This window comes from Meleagris gallopavo, chromosome 6 (genome assembly GCF_905368555.1).
Source record: "Meleagris gallopavo chromosome 6, MGAL_WU_HG_1.1, whole genome shotgun sequence".
NCBI lineage: Eukaryota > Metazoa > Chordata > Aves > Galliformes > Phasianidae > Meleagris > Meleagris gallopavo.
The window spans coordinates 6,620,515-6,638,159 of NC_139409.1; the positions used below are offsets into that span (position 1 = coordinate 6,620,515).

The 17,645-nt window shown below is 38.1% G+C and overlaps 1 protein-coding gene across 12 annotated transcripts in view; it reads right to left on the reverse strand.

Moving 5' to 3' along the window:
* Positions 1 to 17,645, reverse strand: part of KMT2C (lysine methyltransferase 2C) — a 188,101-nt gene that overhangs the window by 47,255 nt on the left and 123,201 nt on the right. For 10 of the 12 annotated variants that reach the window (XM_085226991.1, XM_085226999.1, XM_085226996.1 and 7 more), the window contains 7 exons: positions 17,476 to 17,640; positions 16,754 to 16,863; positions 10,297 to 10,362; positions 8,650 to 8,862; positions 4,947 to 5,075; positions 3,086 to 3,205; positions 522 to 652 (listed from right to left, as the gene is read on the reverse strand). In XM_085226991.1, coding sequence (XP_085083117.1) covers positions 522 to 652; positions 3,086 to 3,205; positions 4,947 to 5,075; positions 8,650 to 8,862; positions 10,297 to 10,362; positions 16,754 to 16,863; positions 17,476 to 17,640 — 934 coding nt within the window. The remainder of the gene's footprint in view (positions 1 to 521; positions 653 to 3,085; positions 3,206 to 4,946; positions 5,076 to 8,649; positions 8,863 to 10,296; positions 10,363 to 16,753; positions 16,864 to 17,475; positions 17,641 to 17,645) is intronic. The other 2 variants (XM_085226997.1, XM_085227002.1) reach the window with 2 other exon arrangements.

Genomic DNA, 17,645 nt, shown 5'->3' on the forward strand with positions numbered 1-17,645 from the left:
GCCTGAAGGCTGCCCCACTGCCCTCTTTTCTCCAGGCTGAACAAGCCCAACTCCCTCAGCCTGTCTTCATAGGTCCCCTGATCATCTTTCTGGCTCTCCTCTGGACCCTCTCCAACAGCTCTCTGTCTCTCTTGTACTGGGGGCTCCAGACCTGGACACGGTACTGCAGATGGGGCCTCACAAGAGCAGAGTAGAGGGGGGACAATCACCTCCTTGTCCCTGCTGGCCACCCCTCTTCTGATGGCGCCCAGGATACCATTTGCTTTCCGAGCTGCAAGAGCACACTGCTGGCTCATGCTAAGTTCTTCATCCATTTGGACTCCCACGTCCTTCTTTGCAGGGCTACTCTCAAGGACTGCTCCTTCCAGTCTGAATATATACCTGGGATTCCTCTGGCCCAAGTGCAAAACCATTTGAATTGGTAGTCAGAAAAGAAATATGGTTTGAATGACCTATGACTCAACAAACACAAAGATCTTGTATGTAAATGTTTATAACACAAAGCACAGCGAAAGTTTTACCTGCAAGTAGGCAGGAAAAGTTTCTTCAAGTTTATTCTTCTTTTTCCTGTAACGTTTTTTTATTTTCTCAGTACTTTCAGAAGCTGGAGTAGACTCCTCAACTGGAGTGTCAGGCAACTGCTCTGTCCAGCCTGTAAAAGTAACATTCAGGAACAAATAAACAAAACACTCTGGGGCTTTCTCAAAAGGTAGAGTGGTAGCAAATCTTGCTATCTAATTGAGGGCCTGAGTTATCTGAATTAATCTGAATATCTCTCCAGGTATCTTCTAAAAGTGACTTTCATCTAGACAGCTGTGAACCTGACCATCTGCCTAGGTTCAAGAAGTCAGAAATGTCATCTGTGACAGAAGCCACATCATGACCTTATCATACTTTATCACCTGTAGGTAAACCTTCAATTTTTCTGTCTCTAACCCAACCTAAAGATGTGGTCATTTGAGAAAATTATAGGTACCATCCAACCAGCTTGAAAGAGAATTCTACTGAAGCAGCATCTCTAAAATCTACACTGCTGAATTACGTGTTGATCACCTTTGTGCTTATAAACCAATCTTTCTCAAATTAGAAGTACAAACCACTTTTTAAAACCTGTAATATGGCTTGTAGAAATAATGTACAGATCAAAAAAAAGGAATCTATAAAGAAGTCCTTCAATAAAAATTACATGTTTATTCAGCTACCAAATACAAAGCTGCACTGCATTTTTTCCTAATGAACACAAAAGAACAGTGCCTTGATCAATCATTCAATGCTTTAATCCAACACATCAGTGAAAACACTAGGGGAAAAACAACTTTTTAAGTCCTCCACTTCTCCCTTGCAAAAGCTAAGTACAAGGAGTTAATGATCCTGGGAAGTTATTTTAAAAAAGTACATGTAGTCAAATCTGCCACAGTTTGTCCTACAGTCATCTCTTGTACCATATACAGAGGACAGTAGGTAAACTGAGGCTCACCAACACTGTGACCTCTGCGTTGTTCAAGAGAGAGCTTTTGCAGCAAAAGGAAGTGGGACATGGCAAGATTACCAACAGCTTTGTAAGGCTGATGAGGAAGCTCTCAGCAAGCTACGATGATTTAAAACATACAAAGATTTTCTGAGTTATTTTTTTCTTAACAAGCAATTGTGCCTGAGCAAGAAGCTTAATTGTTTAACTGAAAAATATTGCTTTTTAACAATAAGCACTGTACTGTTACTGAGAATGAGTAATTAACTTTTCAACCTTTTAAGTTTTTAAACTCAAAGGAGAAAATACCTATGTATGAATTGAAAGTTTTTAATGCAAAATTTTTCTGCAATACCTCAAACAACTTAGCATATCATAGTTTTTACAAAGCAGGAAAACATATCTTTAACATTAATAGTGAAGAGAAAGCAAATCCTTTTTCTGAACTGGATATCTAGCTACTACATTGGATTGCAATGATTTGCTGACTTCATAAAGTAGTTCTACTAAAGCAAATAAGGAAAAAAAATCTATTAGGCTTTAATACTGACTACATACTGCAGTAAATACAGGTCTCCACCATGTTTCAAACTGAATAGCTCAGCAAACAGGAAGGAATAACAGCAGAAATTGAAGGCCAGAGTCCTCTAAGATAGTGTCAGTCAATTTCCAGAAGCAGCTGCCTCTTTCTACTGATAATAACAAACAGACTGAACCAAATACATTTCACACCTCACCTCAACGATACCTAAATATCATATATGCTATGTAGTGCACAAAAAACCAGATGGATGAAATAATTAGTCTAATTACACATAGCAAGCACGAGAATAAGTCCTAGGAGCAACACCTGACTTCTTGTTTGATGCCCAATCCACTGAATATTAAAATATCAGATGCACCAGAGTGGTTTCACAGTGAGAAAAGAGACCTAAGTAGGATTCTTCAGCCCTGGCAAAAAAGATGATAACTGAAGAGGGGGACATATGACACATCTAGAGAATCTTAGAGTATTACAAATTAATACTGATTTTTTTAAACATAACAAAACTGTGAGATTATCTTAGGAAACTCTCACATATTCAGTTTAAAATGAACGAAGGCAATTACTTCTTCATACAACAATAAAAATATCATTGAGCTCACTAGTACAGGATTCACAGAGCATAAACAGATGCATAAAAAAGCTCTAACATCTTTGTGTAACATGCAACATTGGTGAATATTAAAACTTACGATTCAGAAGATAACTCTAGATTTAATTGATGTCTGAAGGAAGGCTTATCAGAAGAATTGTTCTCATCATTCCTCATTTCTTACACTTTTTTCTACCTTCTACTTGTCTAAGCTAGAGCTCTGACACAACTACAATTCACACTGTTTAGCTTTAACAACAGCCTGCAATTGTTTCAATTTCTTTGTAAATCATGGGCTCTGCCAAAACTGTATGTGCGTAGGAAGGAGTATTTTCAGTTCATAAAAAAAAGTCATCAGAACAAACACTAAAACCTGCTTCCTTCACATTACATCTCCAGAAAGTACCATACATTTTAAGTTGTACTACTTTTTACTTTACTACACATGAACAAAAAATTAAAAGCAAATTTCTGCACTTACCCTCATCTCTGCCAGGCAACTGCTCAGAAACGGATCCAGAAGAATCTTTCCTAGAGAGAGATCTTTTAGTCTTCCCCTGCCCTGTACGACTTCTTTGACGTACCATAAATCCACCAATACCTAAAAAGGAAGCAAAATTTTCAATATACTGATTAAAACTGTATTTCACAGCAAGAATGAAAGCCAAGATTATTCTGCAGGTAAAAGGGACAACTGCATCTAGTGACGAACTAATCCTACGTACCTGAGGAGTTCTCATTTCTTAATTTTTATCTCTCAGTGGGTATATACGTAATTATCAGAAAGGATCAGAATTTTAGGAGTTTAATACATCTGCAAGAAGATTAAATCACCAAACCTGGTGACTTTCAGACGCTGGTTCTCTCCTCCCTTGGCAAGCTGATGAATTGCTAAAATTAGTCAATCTACTAAATGAAACCTATTAAAGAACATTAAGGGGTCATAAGAAAATTCAAATTGCTCTGGAGAGCTCACCACTCCAAATGATAGTATTAGAAGGATGTATCACATAATGAAAAGATAATTAACCAACATGATACTGGCTGAAACTCCAGAACCCTTCACTAATGATTGACTGTAGTGCTCCTGGTCCTTTACAGTTGGTCTATAGGTATGTACATGCATCAAACTCAGGTTTGTTAAATTTTTCAGAGAAATTGTTGGCTGCAGAAAACTAACAGATGGCTGCTTAACAACTCATGATCCAAAATCACTCTGAGCAAATGAAGCTCTCTTCTCTTGAGAACGAGTCAGTGGAAATAAATGGCTTATTGAGATATATTACTTGTAGAGAAACAGGAGCTCTCTGTTAAGAGCTGTGGGTTTGCACCACCATCTCCATATGGTGCCCCCATCATGGAAGGCAGAATGCACATGGGCCTGACCTGCTGAGACACGGCTCTTGCACAGCACTGGGGAGGGAAAATGGTGGTAGAAAGCTGTTTAAGTACTGATAAAAAATCAAGTGAAACTGGACCGTGTTCTAACTCCTGCTTCCTTTCTCTATTCTCTTCCTCTGCTATGTTCATAATCAGAGGATATGGCCATCACAGTAAGAAGGATGGGTGTGTCTGCTGAAAAGAGTATTTGTGATTGCAACGACTATAATCTGCTTATCATCCCACAGCAGTGAGAGGTTGCATTATGAAAAACAAAAGTAGCACTAGCACAGACACTGAGGAGTGTGATGTAGGTACTCTTCAAAAAGGCAGCCTTTGTCTAAGGACACCTTATTTATTATCTTGGGTTCAGAATGAGACCTAAAAGAATCAGAGCTACCTTCTACACAGTCACTTAGGTATCTTCTGTCAAGAGACAGCTCAAGGGGTTCTGCATTCAAGACACAAGTTATTCCACAGAATAATTAACAGTTGATGGCACTGATTAATTAAAATAAATGAATTCCATCCAATAAATGCATTCATTAAAGTTAATTGCCAGAAGTACTCCACAAATGTTTAGCACGTTACTCTTATCAGTGATTTCAGAAAGTAAGATACCAGTGGAAAGTTCTCTGAAACTCAGATACTTCTAGATGTATGTATACACACAAACTGTTCTCCATTGATGATAAAAATGGAGTACATTTTCCTATTGAGTTAAGAATCAGTAACAAGATATAGATTCAAACTACAAATCAGTAATTGACAACATATTATTGCAGCTGTACTGCTATGCAGCAACCTTTGGAAAAGTATTTGGTAAAAAACTTTGAAACAGTAAGATCACCAGTTAGCAAGAGAACACTTCATAATTTCACATTTTTTTCCTATTCTTTTTTTAAGGATACAGAAAAAAAGAGCTAAACAAGTGACACAATTATGTAAATTGTGTGTCCTACCAGGTCTGTACGGTTTTCGCTTTCTTTTTTTAATCCCATCAGCTCCTTCTGCCACTTTGGTATCATCATCCACAGCTTCCCGTTCTGGGCTGGAATCAGATTTCCCGTCGCAATCCATAAGATCACCCTCTGCAGAAAAGATGCAATGCTAAGTTCAACTGGAAAGGGGGAGGAAGACATTTTCCCAAAATGCATACATCTCAATGTTTTCTTAGCAATTATTGAGAATAACAGTTTTTTTCAGGAGGATGACAAATAGCCATGCTTTTTTCACACTTGTGAGAAAGTCACCTGACTACACAAAGACTCAGTATATACCTTAATTTCCTGTGAGGTTATGCCAACACAATACCAGTGACTAAACACTATCATTATTACATGCGAATCTTGAGATTTATCACTTTAGGCACCTCTTTCAGTACCCTGTGCTGCATTTTCCAAGTGTTTAAGCAATTTCTAACAATACACTGAGGAATACGAATACCATCGAACTTGCAAGATATATTTTGTTTACCTGCCACTTAAGTTATGTTTGGTTGAGTTTGTTTTCATTGCAAAGACAGACTGAAAAAATACAGCCTACAGATGGAAGATAATATATAATGACTCTTAGTTTGAAGGGTTCTTGACTTGAAGCTGTGTTACTGACTGAAAGCAGACTTACTTATGCAGAGGAGTTTGACTTATAGAACAGAAAATTCAACCTGACAGAAATATTCAGCCTTTAAGACAAAGATCACAATTTTGAGTTTATATTCTACAAGACTGCAGGTCAAAAACAGATAAGAGCACTAATAAGCCTCTGGTGTTAAAGTGAAACTCAGTTAATTCTGTTTCTGGCATTCCTAAAGTGTGATTATAATAATGACCTTACATCTTCATTAAGTTGTAAAGCTTTTGAAATATCTAGGGTTAATATACAATCATCCCTGGAAAAAATATCAAAATACAAATTTTCTGCTTTGTATTTATGCATACATTTGTGAATAGGAGAAATATAGTTCAAGAAATATAGTCCTGTAGTCTACTCAGTCCTACTGCAGACAGAAGTGGACTATTATACCATGTCAGCTGTGGTACAACTACAATTCTTGCTCTTTCAAAGGCTCGGTCACTGACCTGACTTTTCATAGAATCACAGAATGGTTTGAGTGGGAAGGGACCTTAAAAACCACACATTTCCAACCCCCTGCCATGGGCAAGGAACACCGCCCCATAAGATCAGGCTGTGCATGGCCCCATCTAACCTAGCCTCCATCTGCAACCACTGCTTCTGCAGGCAACCTGTTCCAGTGTCTCACCACCCTCACAGTGAAAAAAATTCTTATTTGTATCTAATCCAAACCTAGACTGCTGCTCTCCATCCATTTGACCCCCAGTCTGTACCAATGTTTGGGATTGCCCTGGCCCAAGCACTGCACCTTGCACTTAGTCTTGTTAAACTTCATGAGGTTCATGTGGGCCCACTCCTCAAGCCTGTCCTAGCCCCTCTGGATAGCCTTCCTTCCTTCCACTTTATCGACTGTACCACTCAGCTTGGTGACATCCACACCATTTGTATTTACCTGAAATTACTGTACCACGTTGCTTCAACCAAAGCAGCAGCATGGCCTTATTCAGCTTGATGCCCACACAAAAACTTCAGCCTTTCAGAGAACAGGGACTGATCCACTCTACAGACTACATGTAGTACTGACTAGAGATTCCAGGAAACCCAGCCAGTCTACCATTCACATACAGTTACAGCCACATGTGAACATGCTTTCATTCTCAGTGCATAAAAAAAATCATCTATGGAACAGGCACATATATTTTTGTTCGCTATTTCCCAGCAGAAGAGAAAAACAAAAACAAAACAATAAAATCAAAACAAAACCAACAACAACAAACAAAAAAACCAACACAGTAGAAGAAATCCAGAACTGAAATTAAAGTCTGTGGAAGCTTTGATTCTACCATCATACTCTGCTATTACATTTAAGTATCTCGGTATCTAGTAGAAAAGGGTTTATATAAAAGTCAACAAGCAGTAAGAAAGTTATCATTGTTAAATAGAATACAAGCACACAGTTGTAGAAGTAAAGATGATCAATCACTGTGAAAGAACAAGGGAAGTGGTCAATTCTCTGTCTTGATGCCTTCAAACCAAAACTGAAAGCATTTTCCCTTTCAACAACCCACTTGGACTGCATGAAGCCATGAGATGAATAAGAGTCACAGTAATGGTATGATAATATATCAAACACTGTGAATTCCAAAGAAAACAAAAGAAAAACAATTACTTAACTGTTTTAAGGGCTATAAACAAAGGGAACCTATTACTTTAAAAAAACTATAGTCAGTAGCAGAAGGTTAAGAATGTGCTAATCAAACAACAGGAACAATACTTATATCAACATGTTAAGATGGAAACTATGTTGATGGTTCAACTACCCAGTTATCTCAAGCACACACTCTGTATCTAAAAAAAGCTTCTTATGACATTTAATCTGATTAACAACAAGGCAATGTTGCATAAACAGAGGCACTTTAGATTGTGGTGATGTGGGGTGCCCATGTTCCACTCGTAACAGACACCTGCATGACTAATGTAATAACTTTCACACCTGCTGTTCCAGTAAGCCTTTCCTCAGGCCACGGATTAACACCAATCCTACCAACATACTTATCAGAATATACAGCCAGACTATGGCAAAGAGGATGGGAGAACAGTATTGCACCATGCTGGCTGCTGTTTCTACTGCTTAAGAGTGAAGATTTAAAGTAAAAAGAAGGTTGCTTACTCCTATGGGCTTCTTTTCCTTCCCTCAACTCCCACCTTCTAGCTGCTGTGCTCATGGCTCTTTGAGGGAAGGAGATGAGAATGAGTACTGCTGGCCCCCGTGGCACAAGTGTGCTCCGTGCTCAAACACACAGTTGAAGGAGCTCTCCTAAAGGCTTCTACAATTTACCAAAATCTCATTCCCATACACAGAATGAGGTGGTTGGATAGGCAAGTGCTAGCCCAGACATCTTCATCCCTCGCCAATCTGAGATATTGTGCAAGCACTGTTAACTTGCCTCTTAACTCCACGTTAAACAGATACTCTAGCCTGGAAACTGAAACTATTTGGCAGGTCTCTACGTACTGTGTCATCAACCTGAACAAGAGCAACATCTCAGAACTCACTTCCAAACTTAAATTCTGTCTTAAATTCTACTTCGGAGATAAGGACAAACAAAAAGTATTTTTCTCTCCTCAGTTCAGCCCATATGAAACCTTATAAAAGAAATACTTCAAGTGAAGAGCTATTTCACTTTCTCCTTGGTTTCAAATATAGGTCTTACAGGAATCTACTGCTGAGCCAACGGTACCATTTTTCAAATAGTGTTTGCACTGTTGAGAGCCTCAAAATGCACTTGTACTCAGTAAATGCACAGTATTCCCTAAAGTAATCCAACGATCAAAGAGGCAATTCCTATTTCCAGTGTTGCCAGCCTCAGAAAAGTGTTTTGCGTGGCATGGATGACAAAAACAGAACAACAGTAAGAAAATCCCTGGACTGTTCAACAACGAATCGTAACTACTGTCCAAGCAATTCCCACAGATCATTCAGTACAGAATTTACAAAAATGAGTGTTACAAATTCTCCTAGGGATGTATGCAACGTACACATGTAGTGCAGCACTCAACATACAAGACAGGCCAAAAGAACATTGCTACCTCTACTGTCATCCATCTCGCCATCTCTTGAGTGTTCTGACTGGGCATCTGGGGGTGTCTGAAGCACAGCCACACTGTTCTGATTTATAATCTTCAATTTAAGCTTTGGTTTCGTCCGTTTTCTTCTAGGTACTGTGACAGTTAGGCTCTGTAACTGAGACATGCCGGATTCTGTCAAGCAGACTCCATCCTGTGTGTATGTCTTCGGTGGGTCTATAAAAGTTAAATGAATCATAACAGCAATATAAAACTCTTTAATTTACAAGTCTTAGATCTTTAGGAACAGCACTTTTAAGAGTTAATAATTCACATGTATGGAACTGATTCATGAGTGAGGAAGTCAGTATAAATAAAACAGAGAGATATGATACTGTCTTACACGTTACAGTTACAGCTTTATAATTCGGTCTGATGTCAAATCCAGCAACCATCCATTACATTGCTACAGAACAACTTACATCCAGAATTCATTAGACAGAACTAATTGATTATGGAAACTGGTGCTTTACAGGGTATTTGCATATCCCTGACACAGAAAAATCTGTGCAAGTCTTAGTTTGGGTCCCTGCTGCTTAACAGCCAAAACCCTCAGCAGTACAGCTTCGTGTTGTAATTCAGCTTTACTCTTGTAGAACTCTTGGTGAATCAAGCAAATAATTAACCCTCTTTTATAGGTAGACAAAAAATAAACTATATCAAGTGAATGGCTCAAGATTGATTTGTAAACTGAGTAGAACTCAAGTCTCCCAAGACCTGCAAGACTTCTACCTCCTGAAGCTGTTGCATGACAACTGAGCCTGATAAATTTTTTACATGATTCCTTACTTCACAATATAGAAAGACACTGCTGTCTCAGTCATCTGCTCCAGCAACTGCAACTAGAAGTTTGGGAACTTTCTGGGTGTGCGCAATAATGAAGAGGCTGCAATGATGCTTCTGCTCTTTGAGCACAATTTCATAATGGACTGGATAATGTAATTTTTGAAAACATCTGAACATCACAACTTCTGCTCTCTTCAACAAAAAATATTTTCTTATGTAGCATCCTGCACCCCAAAACACAGCTGGTTCTGAATGCAACTCTTCATAGATGATTGCTTTCTTAAGTTGAACTAAAAAAGAGTGCATAAAAAAACTGCATATGTTTTTTCAGATATTGGAGGGGACAAGCTTCTTGCAGAACTACACTTAGCAGGATCAAGCGGAATAAAATCCTGACATGATGGAAGCTATCCTAACATGATGAAAGTGTTAGGCACTACGATAAAAAATGACTTGTCAGTAGGCTTGTCAAGATTGTAAATTCCTAGCATACACTAGACAAATACAGAAAAGTTGTGTCCTCCTACAATTTCATCCTTTATGTATTTTTAACTCAGCCAAACTGTGCTATCTTTTACTGCTAATATTAAGGCAAGCAACTAAGTCTGCAGAATCAAAGCACAATCTCAGATTATTATTATAGCACGCGTATGGCAAGCAAAAGAGAAGAAAGAAGATAGAAAAAAAAATGAAAAGCATGCTGTGATAATTGTAAGGATAGTTAATGCCATGTGTTATAAAAACAAAAAGGTATTTCTGCCTGATGTAAAAGTATACCCTTACAATATGCTAAATGATCAAAGATTAAGTATTTACATTCTTTACCTAGTTCTTTTGATTTTGAAATAATCTGAGCTCCAACTGATGAATCACAACAGTCCAAAGAAGGCACTGAAAAATATAAGGAAAATCATTTCAACTTTTAAAAAGCGTGACTTGATTTAAACTGAAACTCTCAAGTAGTTTTCCTTTGAACTGTTCTGTTAAGCTCCCTAATAAATGCTGTTGGCAACTTTCACTAGCACCTTTAAAAAAAGGCTTTTCAGCGTCCCAGAAGATGTGACTACAAAACAAAGCTGAAGTTCTCCAATTCGCCTGAGCCAAGAAAGGCACTGGGGAAGCACTGAACGTGATGACAAATTATCTCCGCCTACTGGACCACAGGCAAACACATGCACTGGATCTAGCGGATTTTAAGGTAACCCCTACACTACTCACATTGTCCAGGTTTTGCTGAACTACATGCTAATAACAGGAGGACTTTATGAACAAGTATCATTTGCTGTCTTATCTTCCCAGAAGTGGTAGATGACTCCAACAGCCAGTTGTACACTGACTTCTAGCTGTGTCTATGCTGTCAGATGTCTCATATACCAGAAACAAAGTAAGGCTGATATAGCATCCTAGAGCAGATGAGACATGACTTGTTCATGTTAGAAAGGGTCATTCTTATTCAAAATTAAAATACTGACCAATGGAACAGTAGAAGCTCAATTTCAAAATTGTGCCTTGTATGCTTCAGAGAACAAATGATGATCAAAATGTCCTCTGGTGCTAGCATTACTGCTGCAGGTAGAAATGTTTCTCCCATCTGCGTTAATTACAATAACTGTAATCACGCTTCGCTAACCTGTAATATGTACATTAGATTTTTAATATTAGTAGTAACTTTATAGAGATTACGTAGACAGTAAGTACAGGGAAAATTAGAAGCTTTTATCTCACACTGAGAATAAAAACAAAAAAAAAAACCAGTTAGTTTGACATGGTTAGCATTACTATACATTCAATGTTTATTCACTTTCTTCTTTTTTTTTCCCTAGAAATCTTAGCTAGGCTGAGTTTAACTCTTGGGTAAACATCCAGTGTTTTACTTTTGCATCTACTACACAAGCCCAGACCAGTGAGGGAAAGCATGTGAGAAGGCTCATGTTTCTCAGACCAGTTGCATGTGTGCTACAATCTCACACACCAATCTGGGAGACAAAGGCAAGACTAGGAAAAGAACAAGCTTCCAAATAACGTTAACACTTTATTAAATACAAAGCAAGGATGTAGTTGATATAAAATCTAGAGAATGTTTTTCTACGCATGCATGAGAAATAAGGAAACAAAATATGTCTTCAAGAATTTTTATGGAAATTGTATGGAAAGTTTTATAGAAAGTGTAACTACAGAAAAGTAGAAAATGTAAGGAGCCCGTGAACATTACTGAGAAACTGATACACACAGAAGGAAAAAGCACGGAAGAAACAAAAGTGAAAATGACATTTTGAAGGAGATACTAAGCTGGAGGGGAGCAAAAAAACGCATGGGACGAGCTGCAGGATGGAAGACACTCACAAACTCTGAACCGGAGAAGAAAAAGGTTGATTCTAAGAGATAATCAAAGGCAAAAGTGATATCATCTGATTTTTCCGTTGTTTACAGGTTGGTTTAAGTCAGAGTTAACAACTGTTGAATTGGACTCTAAGGTAAGCAAAAAATTCATAAAGACCACTGTGAACAGAAATTTGGTGTCCTAATACAAAAGCTGTACAACATGGAGTCTTCATCCACATCAGACTGAACAAATTCAGTGCTGGAGACTGAATAGACTTGAAATAGACAAATAAGCTGACAGCAACCAAAGTGAGGGCTTCAGAGACTGGCCCAAAGAAGATGCACAATGTTTGAAGACAATGTTGAGCAAATTTCCATAGAAGGAGCTAATTAGAGTGCAGATAAAATGGATAATAGAAAAAAAATAATTCCAAGTCAGACTAAGACAGTTCAATGGAAAAAAATATTCCTTAAAAAACAGAACAAAGAAAAGACAGTGCTTTCTGATCAACTCAGACGTTCAACCAAAATTTATGGTTATTTTCCAAAGGGTCTAAAACCTGCTGAATGATATGCAGCATCCAGCAGCCTCAGTTAAAAAAAAAGAAAAAAAAAAGAAGTGCACAAAATCCAATATGTCAAGAATAATCACAGTTCAAAATGAAAGGTGGCTGCAATTTAAAGGCTGCAATGGAAAGAAATAATTCTAGGAAAAAAATGAAATCAGCATAGGGGACAGTACAAAATGGTCGATGTGGAGACACAACACCTGAGTAATATTAGATGTCTGCATAACTACAAGTGCAATGCGGGGATTTATTTGCAAATACTATGGCATACAAGAACCTAACAGCTGAAATAATATGCATGCCAAATGATTAAAATTCAAAACTTTAGCTCCTAATATTATAAATACAAGATACAAAAGCAATGTAAAGCACACACAGTAAGTCTTATATTACCACATGAGCTGTAACTAGCTGTTACATGCATTTGCATTCAGATCTCCTTAGCTGTTCCCACTAAAGAAAACCAGGCAGAGCTGAAGGGATGGAATTTATGGATGGGGTTTCCATAAGGGGAGCCATGTTGTACAATGGTAAATGACAGGCAGAAATGATGGCTAGATGGTTTAGAGTTGCTTGTCTGGGAGAGAGTATGATTGCGGGGGTGAGAAATGCACATCTCTATCCAGAATGTGCAGGTACTACAGCACAAAGGCTGCTGCTATCTAGACCAGCTGCCAGTACTTCAATCATGATAACATTAAAAATAATCCTGATAACTTTCAAAGTTCTTATTAATTAAAAAGTTATTATTAATTCAAAAAGTACCAGGAAAGGGGGAGCAGATCTTGGATGTCATTTCACAGCACATATGGTCCTGCCTGACAAAACTAATCTCCTCCAAGATGACTTGCTTAGTAGACGAGGGAGAGGCTGTGGATGTTTCTTACCTGGATTTTAGCTAAGTTTTTAATGTTGTTTCCAAGAGTATTCTCCCCTCAAAAATTGGCTTGTGGCTTAGATGAGTGTACTGTTTTGTTGGGTGAAGAACTGGCTAGTTGGCAGGGTGCAAAGAGTCCTGGTGAACAGAGTTTAGTCCAATTGGCAGCTGGTCACCAGTAGTGCATCCCAGTACTCAGTCTTGGAGCCAGTTTTGCTCTACATTTTTATCAGTAATCTGGATGAGGGGATTGAGTTCACACTCATAAACTCACAGATGTTAGGCAGGAAGGATCTGTAGAGGATCTGGATAGGCTGGATACAGGGGCTGAGCTCAACTGCATGACAGTGATAAAAACCTGATGCAACAGTATGGGCTTGGACAAGACCAGCTGGAAAGTTGCCTGGAAGAGGACCTAGGGGTGTTGGTCAACAGCTGGCTGAAAATGAGCCAAGAGTGTGCCCAAGTGGCCAAGAAGGCCAATGGCATCGTGGCCTGCATCAGAAAAAGTGTGGCTGGTAGGACTAGAGAAATTACTGTCTTCTTGAACACAACATTGGTGAGACCATGCCTCAAATATTGTGTTCATTTTTGAGCTCCTCACTATAATGATATTGAGTTACTTGAGCATGTTCAGAGAAAATCAACAAAGTTAGTGAAGGTACTAGAAAACCAAACTGAGGTTGTTTAGTCTGGAGGAAAGGAGGCTGAGAGGGAACCACATTGCTCTCTACCACTATCTCAAAGGAGGCTGCAGTGCTTTTCTCAGGTGATTAAGTGATAGGATGTGACAAAACGGTCTCAAGTTGAGCCAAGGGAGGCTTAGATTGTGTATCAGGAAGAATTTCTTCATGGAAAGAGTGGCCAAGCATTGGAACAGGCTTGTGGGGGGAAGTGGTTGAGTCCTCATCCCTGGATATATTAAAGAGATGTGTGAACATGGCAGTAATGGACACATCTTAGTGATGGGAATCAGCAGATGAGGCTGATGGTCACATCTGGTGATCTTGAAGGTCTTTTTCAACCTAGACAATTCCACGATTCTTTATTTTAACATGAGACCATATTAAAAACAACCTGATGGAATACTGATCAAAGATGTGTATTTCAAAATAATATATAAATTAAGACTTATGGCACATTACTTTGAAACAAATTTTACCATCTGCTGGCTGCGGATATTTATGTATGCTCAAAAAGAAGAACTATTTATATTTTATTCCTATTTCATGAAGAAGATGACTTTAAGATTATCGTATCAGATACATATCTGATATTCTTAAGATGAGATAGGCAAGAACTCTTAAGGTTCTTGTTTTCTAAAGAGAGAAAACTGGAAGCCCTTTCTCAATACGTACATTCTAGAAGATATTTACTTACTACCAACAAATACACCTACTTTTCAGCTGCTATGTAGTGATAAGTTACTAGGTTGAGGGGCTCTTGATTCGTTTTCAAATAAAGTAGTAGAGAAAACTGTAATAATATTTGCAACACATTAATATCCTCTGTGGTAGATCAGATGGAAAGAGAAAGAACCATCTCAATAAAATTACCATATGGTATACTCTAAGAAACTTTATATTATTAGCATATGTTTCTCTCATCTTGAAACAAAAAATTACACAGAATTTTCAAACGTAGAAAAATTAACAAAACACTGAAACATTTCATATAAAAGTACATGCAAATATTTCTAGAACATGCATCAAATGATATATTTAGACATGCAACTGTTCAAATGTACACACGTTAGAGTTATTACACATACTGAGTCAAAACGACAAAGAAAAAGCAGAGAGACTTGTCTCATAAAAGAGTCGAGCAGAAATTGCAAAGAAGGGTGGGGAACTTTCTAACAGGTCTTGATGGACTGGTTCCTATTTCTCAGAAGATGAACCTACACAATTCCATGGTGGTTTCAGAAAGGACTCTCTCAGGAGCCAGTTTATACTTGGAAGTTAATCATCTGATACCACCTTCTGAAGTTGTTCCACCTACCAAATTATGAACCTTATTATCACCAAAACACTAGTTCTGCAAGCTTGCAAGTAAAAGCAAAAGGCAGTATTCCTTACTTGGACATGCGCGTTTTAAGCGTCCAAACATTATCACCAAAAGAAACTGAAAATTGTTATATTTACAAGTTTCTTGGTTTTCCCACTTAGAAAACTAATTTCGTTTTCAATTTGAGAAAGTAGAGCTCACACGTGAAGCAAGTTGTAGAAATACGTAAGTATATGTAATCTTCACTTCCAACAGTGACGCAAGTGTGATACTTAGAAGTGTTCCACAACCACACACATATAGTTGTCAACTTATGCAAGCGAATATAGAACTTTCCAAAGCCACATCATTAAGTTACAATTGTTGCCACACTGCTATGAGGACAGGAGGTATAAAGGAACTTCAGATCTCTGCTGAACTTTTCTTGGCAGACCTCTCAAACACAAGCCTTGTGGTGTAGTCAACCCTTTACCTCAATCTTACTCCTGCTGTTCTGTTCTTTGAACATCTGCTTGGTTCTTGTTCCCTCCTTCTACCATGTTCTCAAAATCTGATGAAACTCTCAATAAAGGGTTAACATGAACACTTTACCGTACTATTATTCTGAAAATGTGCAGAGGTGTCAGTGCTCTGTTAAGGCAACAGACTGAAGCAGACACTCCTGTGTGTTGACACGCAGAGAAAACAGACCCCGGATGCTATTCTTGTAGCAAGACCATAAATCATCTAATAGGCCACTCTAATTGCCGACAAGCCACTCACTATAAAATTAACCAGCACCATCCCACAGAACCAGATGGTGTAGCTGTGCTCAAAGAGAAAAACCACAGTAAGCTCAGCTCCTGAAGTACCAATGCTGTGAAACTGCATCCTACAGACAAGGAAGTCGGTATGTTTCCTGAAAACATGTCCAGAGGAGACAAAAATTCCTTAGAAATATGTATTTTAACTAACAAAAACATGGAGAATCTCAAGCAGGGAAACATGGAGGCATTTTTAAATATCACATCTATAGGTCTTAAATACTGGGAGAGCTGAGGGAGTGGCACTAATAAACTATAAGACTGGAGGGAAAAAATGCCTATATGGACTGTTACAGCTATTGCTGCTTCAGAAGGCTTCAAACCATTGATATATGGAATGTTTTTCTGCACAGAATTTATTTCGATATTCTTCAATTAAGATCGTTCTTCCTTCCTCTTGACAAAGTGAGATGCATTTATCCCTTTCAATATCAGACGTTTTTAGTCCTTTGCCCAAATTATCTTCACTAAATCTGTCAAGAATTCTCCCTGACAGGTTGTCTCTGGCTGCAGAGATGGCTTTGCAGCCAATTAATAGAGGGTGAGAAAGAGCTGAGGAAACTTCCAGGATGCCCTTAAAATAAAAATAAAGATCTTGCTTCTACAACAATCCAACTCTCCATCACAGAAAAGAACCATAACCCATTCCCAAACCTATTTATTGCAGTGTGCAGTCCTGCCATTGGTTTCAATTATCTTCTTACCGTTTGTTGGTGGTATGTATGGCCTACAAATGGTACAGTCAAAACCCATATCAGCTATGTTTTCCACTTCCTCCTCTGTGTTTAAGTTCTGACAGATTGCATGCATCCATCTAGAAATTAAGTGGGGGAAAAAATACAATTTAAAGGAAATATGTGGTGTTTTAGGAGACCTAAATATCAGTATAAGGTCCAAGTAACTGTGAAATACTTGTTTAATTAAAATTCTAACAGGGAGAAAGGATGAAATAGGTTCTCCATACACAACATTCTTCTACAGTGGTGTGTGTTAAATATATATAGAGTATCAGATTATCTATTTCCCTTCACAGGAAGGAAAACTTTATAAAGCAATGTACCAGAAGCAAATATATCTTGGTATTATAATTTCTCCCTATATTTGAAATCATTTTAACTACTCATTTGATACAACATAATCTAGATCTAGCCTCACCACAACAGTCTTATGAGGTAAATTAGTTATATTTTATTTTTACAGAGGGGGAAGATGAGGCACAAAGTGATTAATTAATTTGCCCAGAGCCATATAATAAAATCCGTAGTACAACTAGGAATTAAATAAAAAAAACACTTCTGAGATTCAGTCCAGTGTTCTTTACCACAAGACCATTCCCTTCATCTTTATGCTTTTATATTGGGAGCAAAAATAAAAAATGAAATGAGCTTTAACCAGAAAAAGCCTGCAGAACAGCAGTGGTCCTTACCGATCGCATTGTCTACACTGAATTATAAGCTCTTCATCCCTGTAAGTGCGATAACAGATCGGGCAGGTAGACAAACTTGCACAGGGAGCGCACTGCGTGTAATTGTTTTGCCATTCGCATCTTAAACCTGGTGAAGTTGCTCCACAGTGTCTGCACCAAACACACCTGCA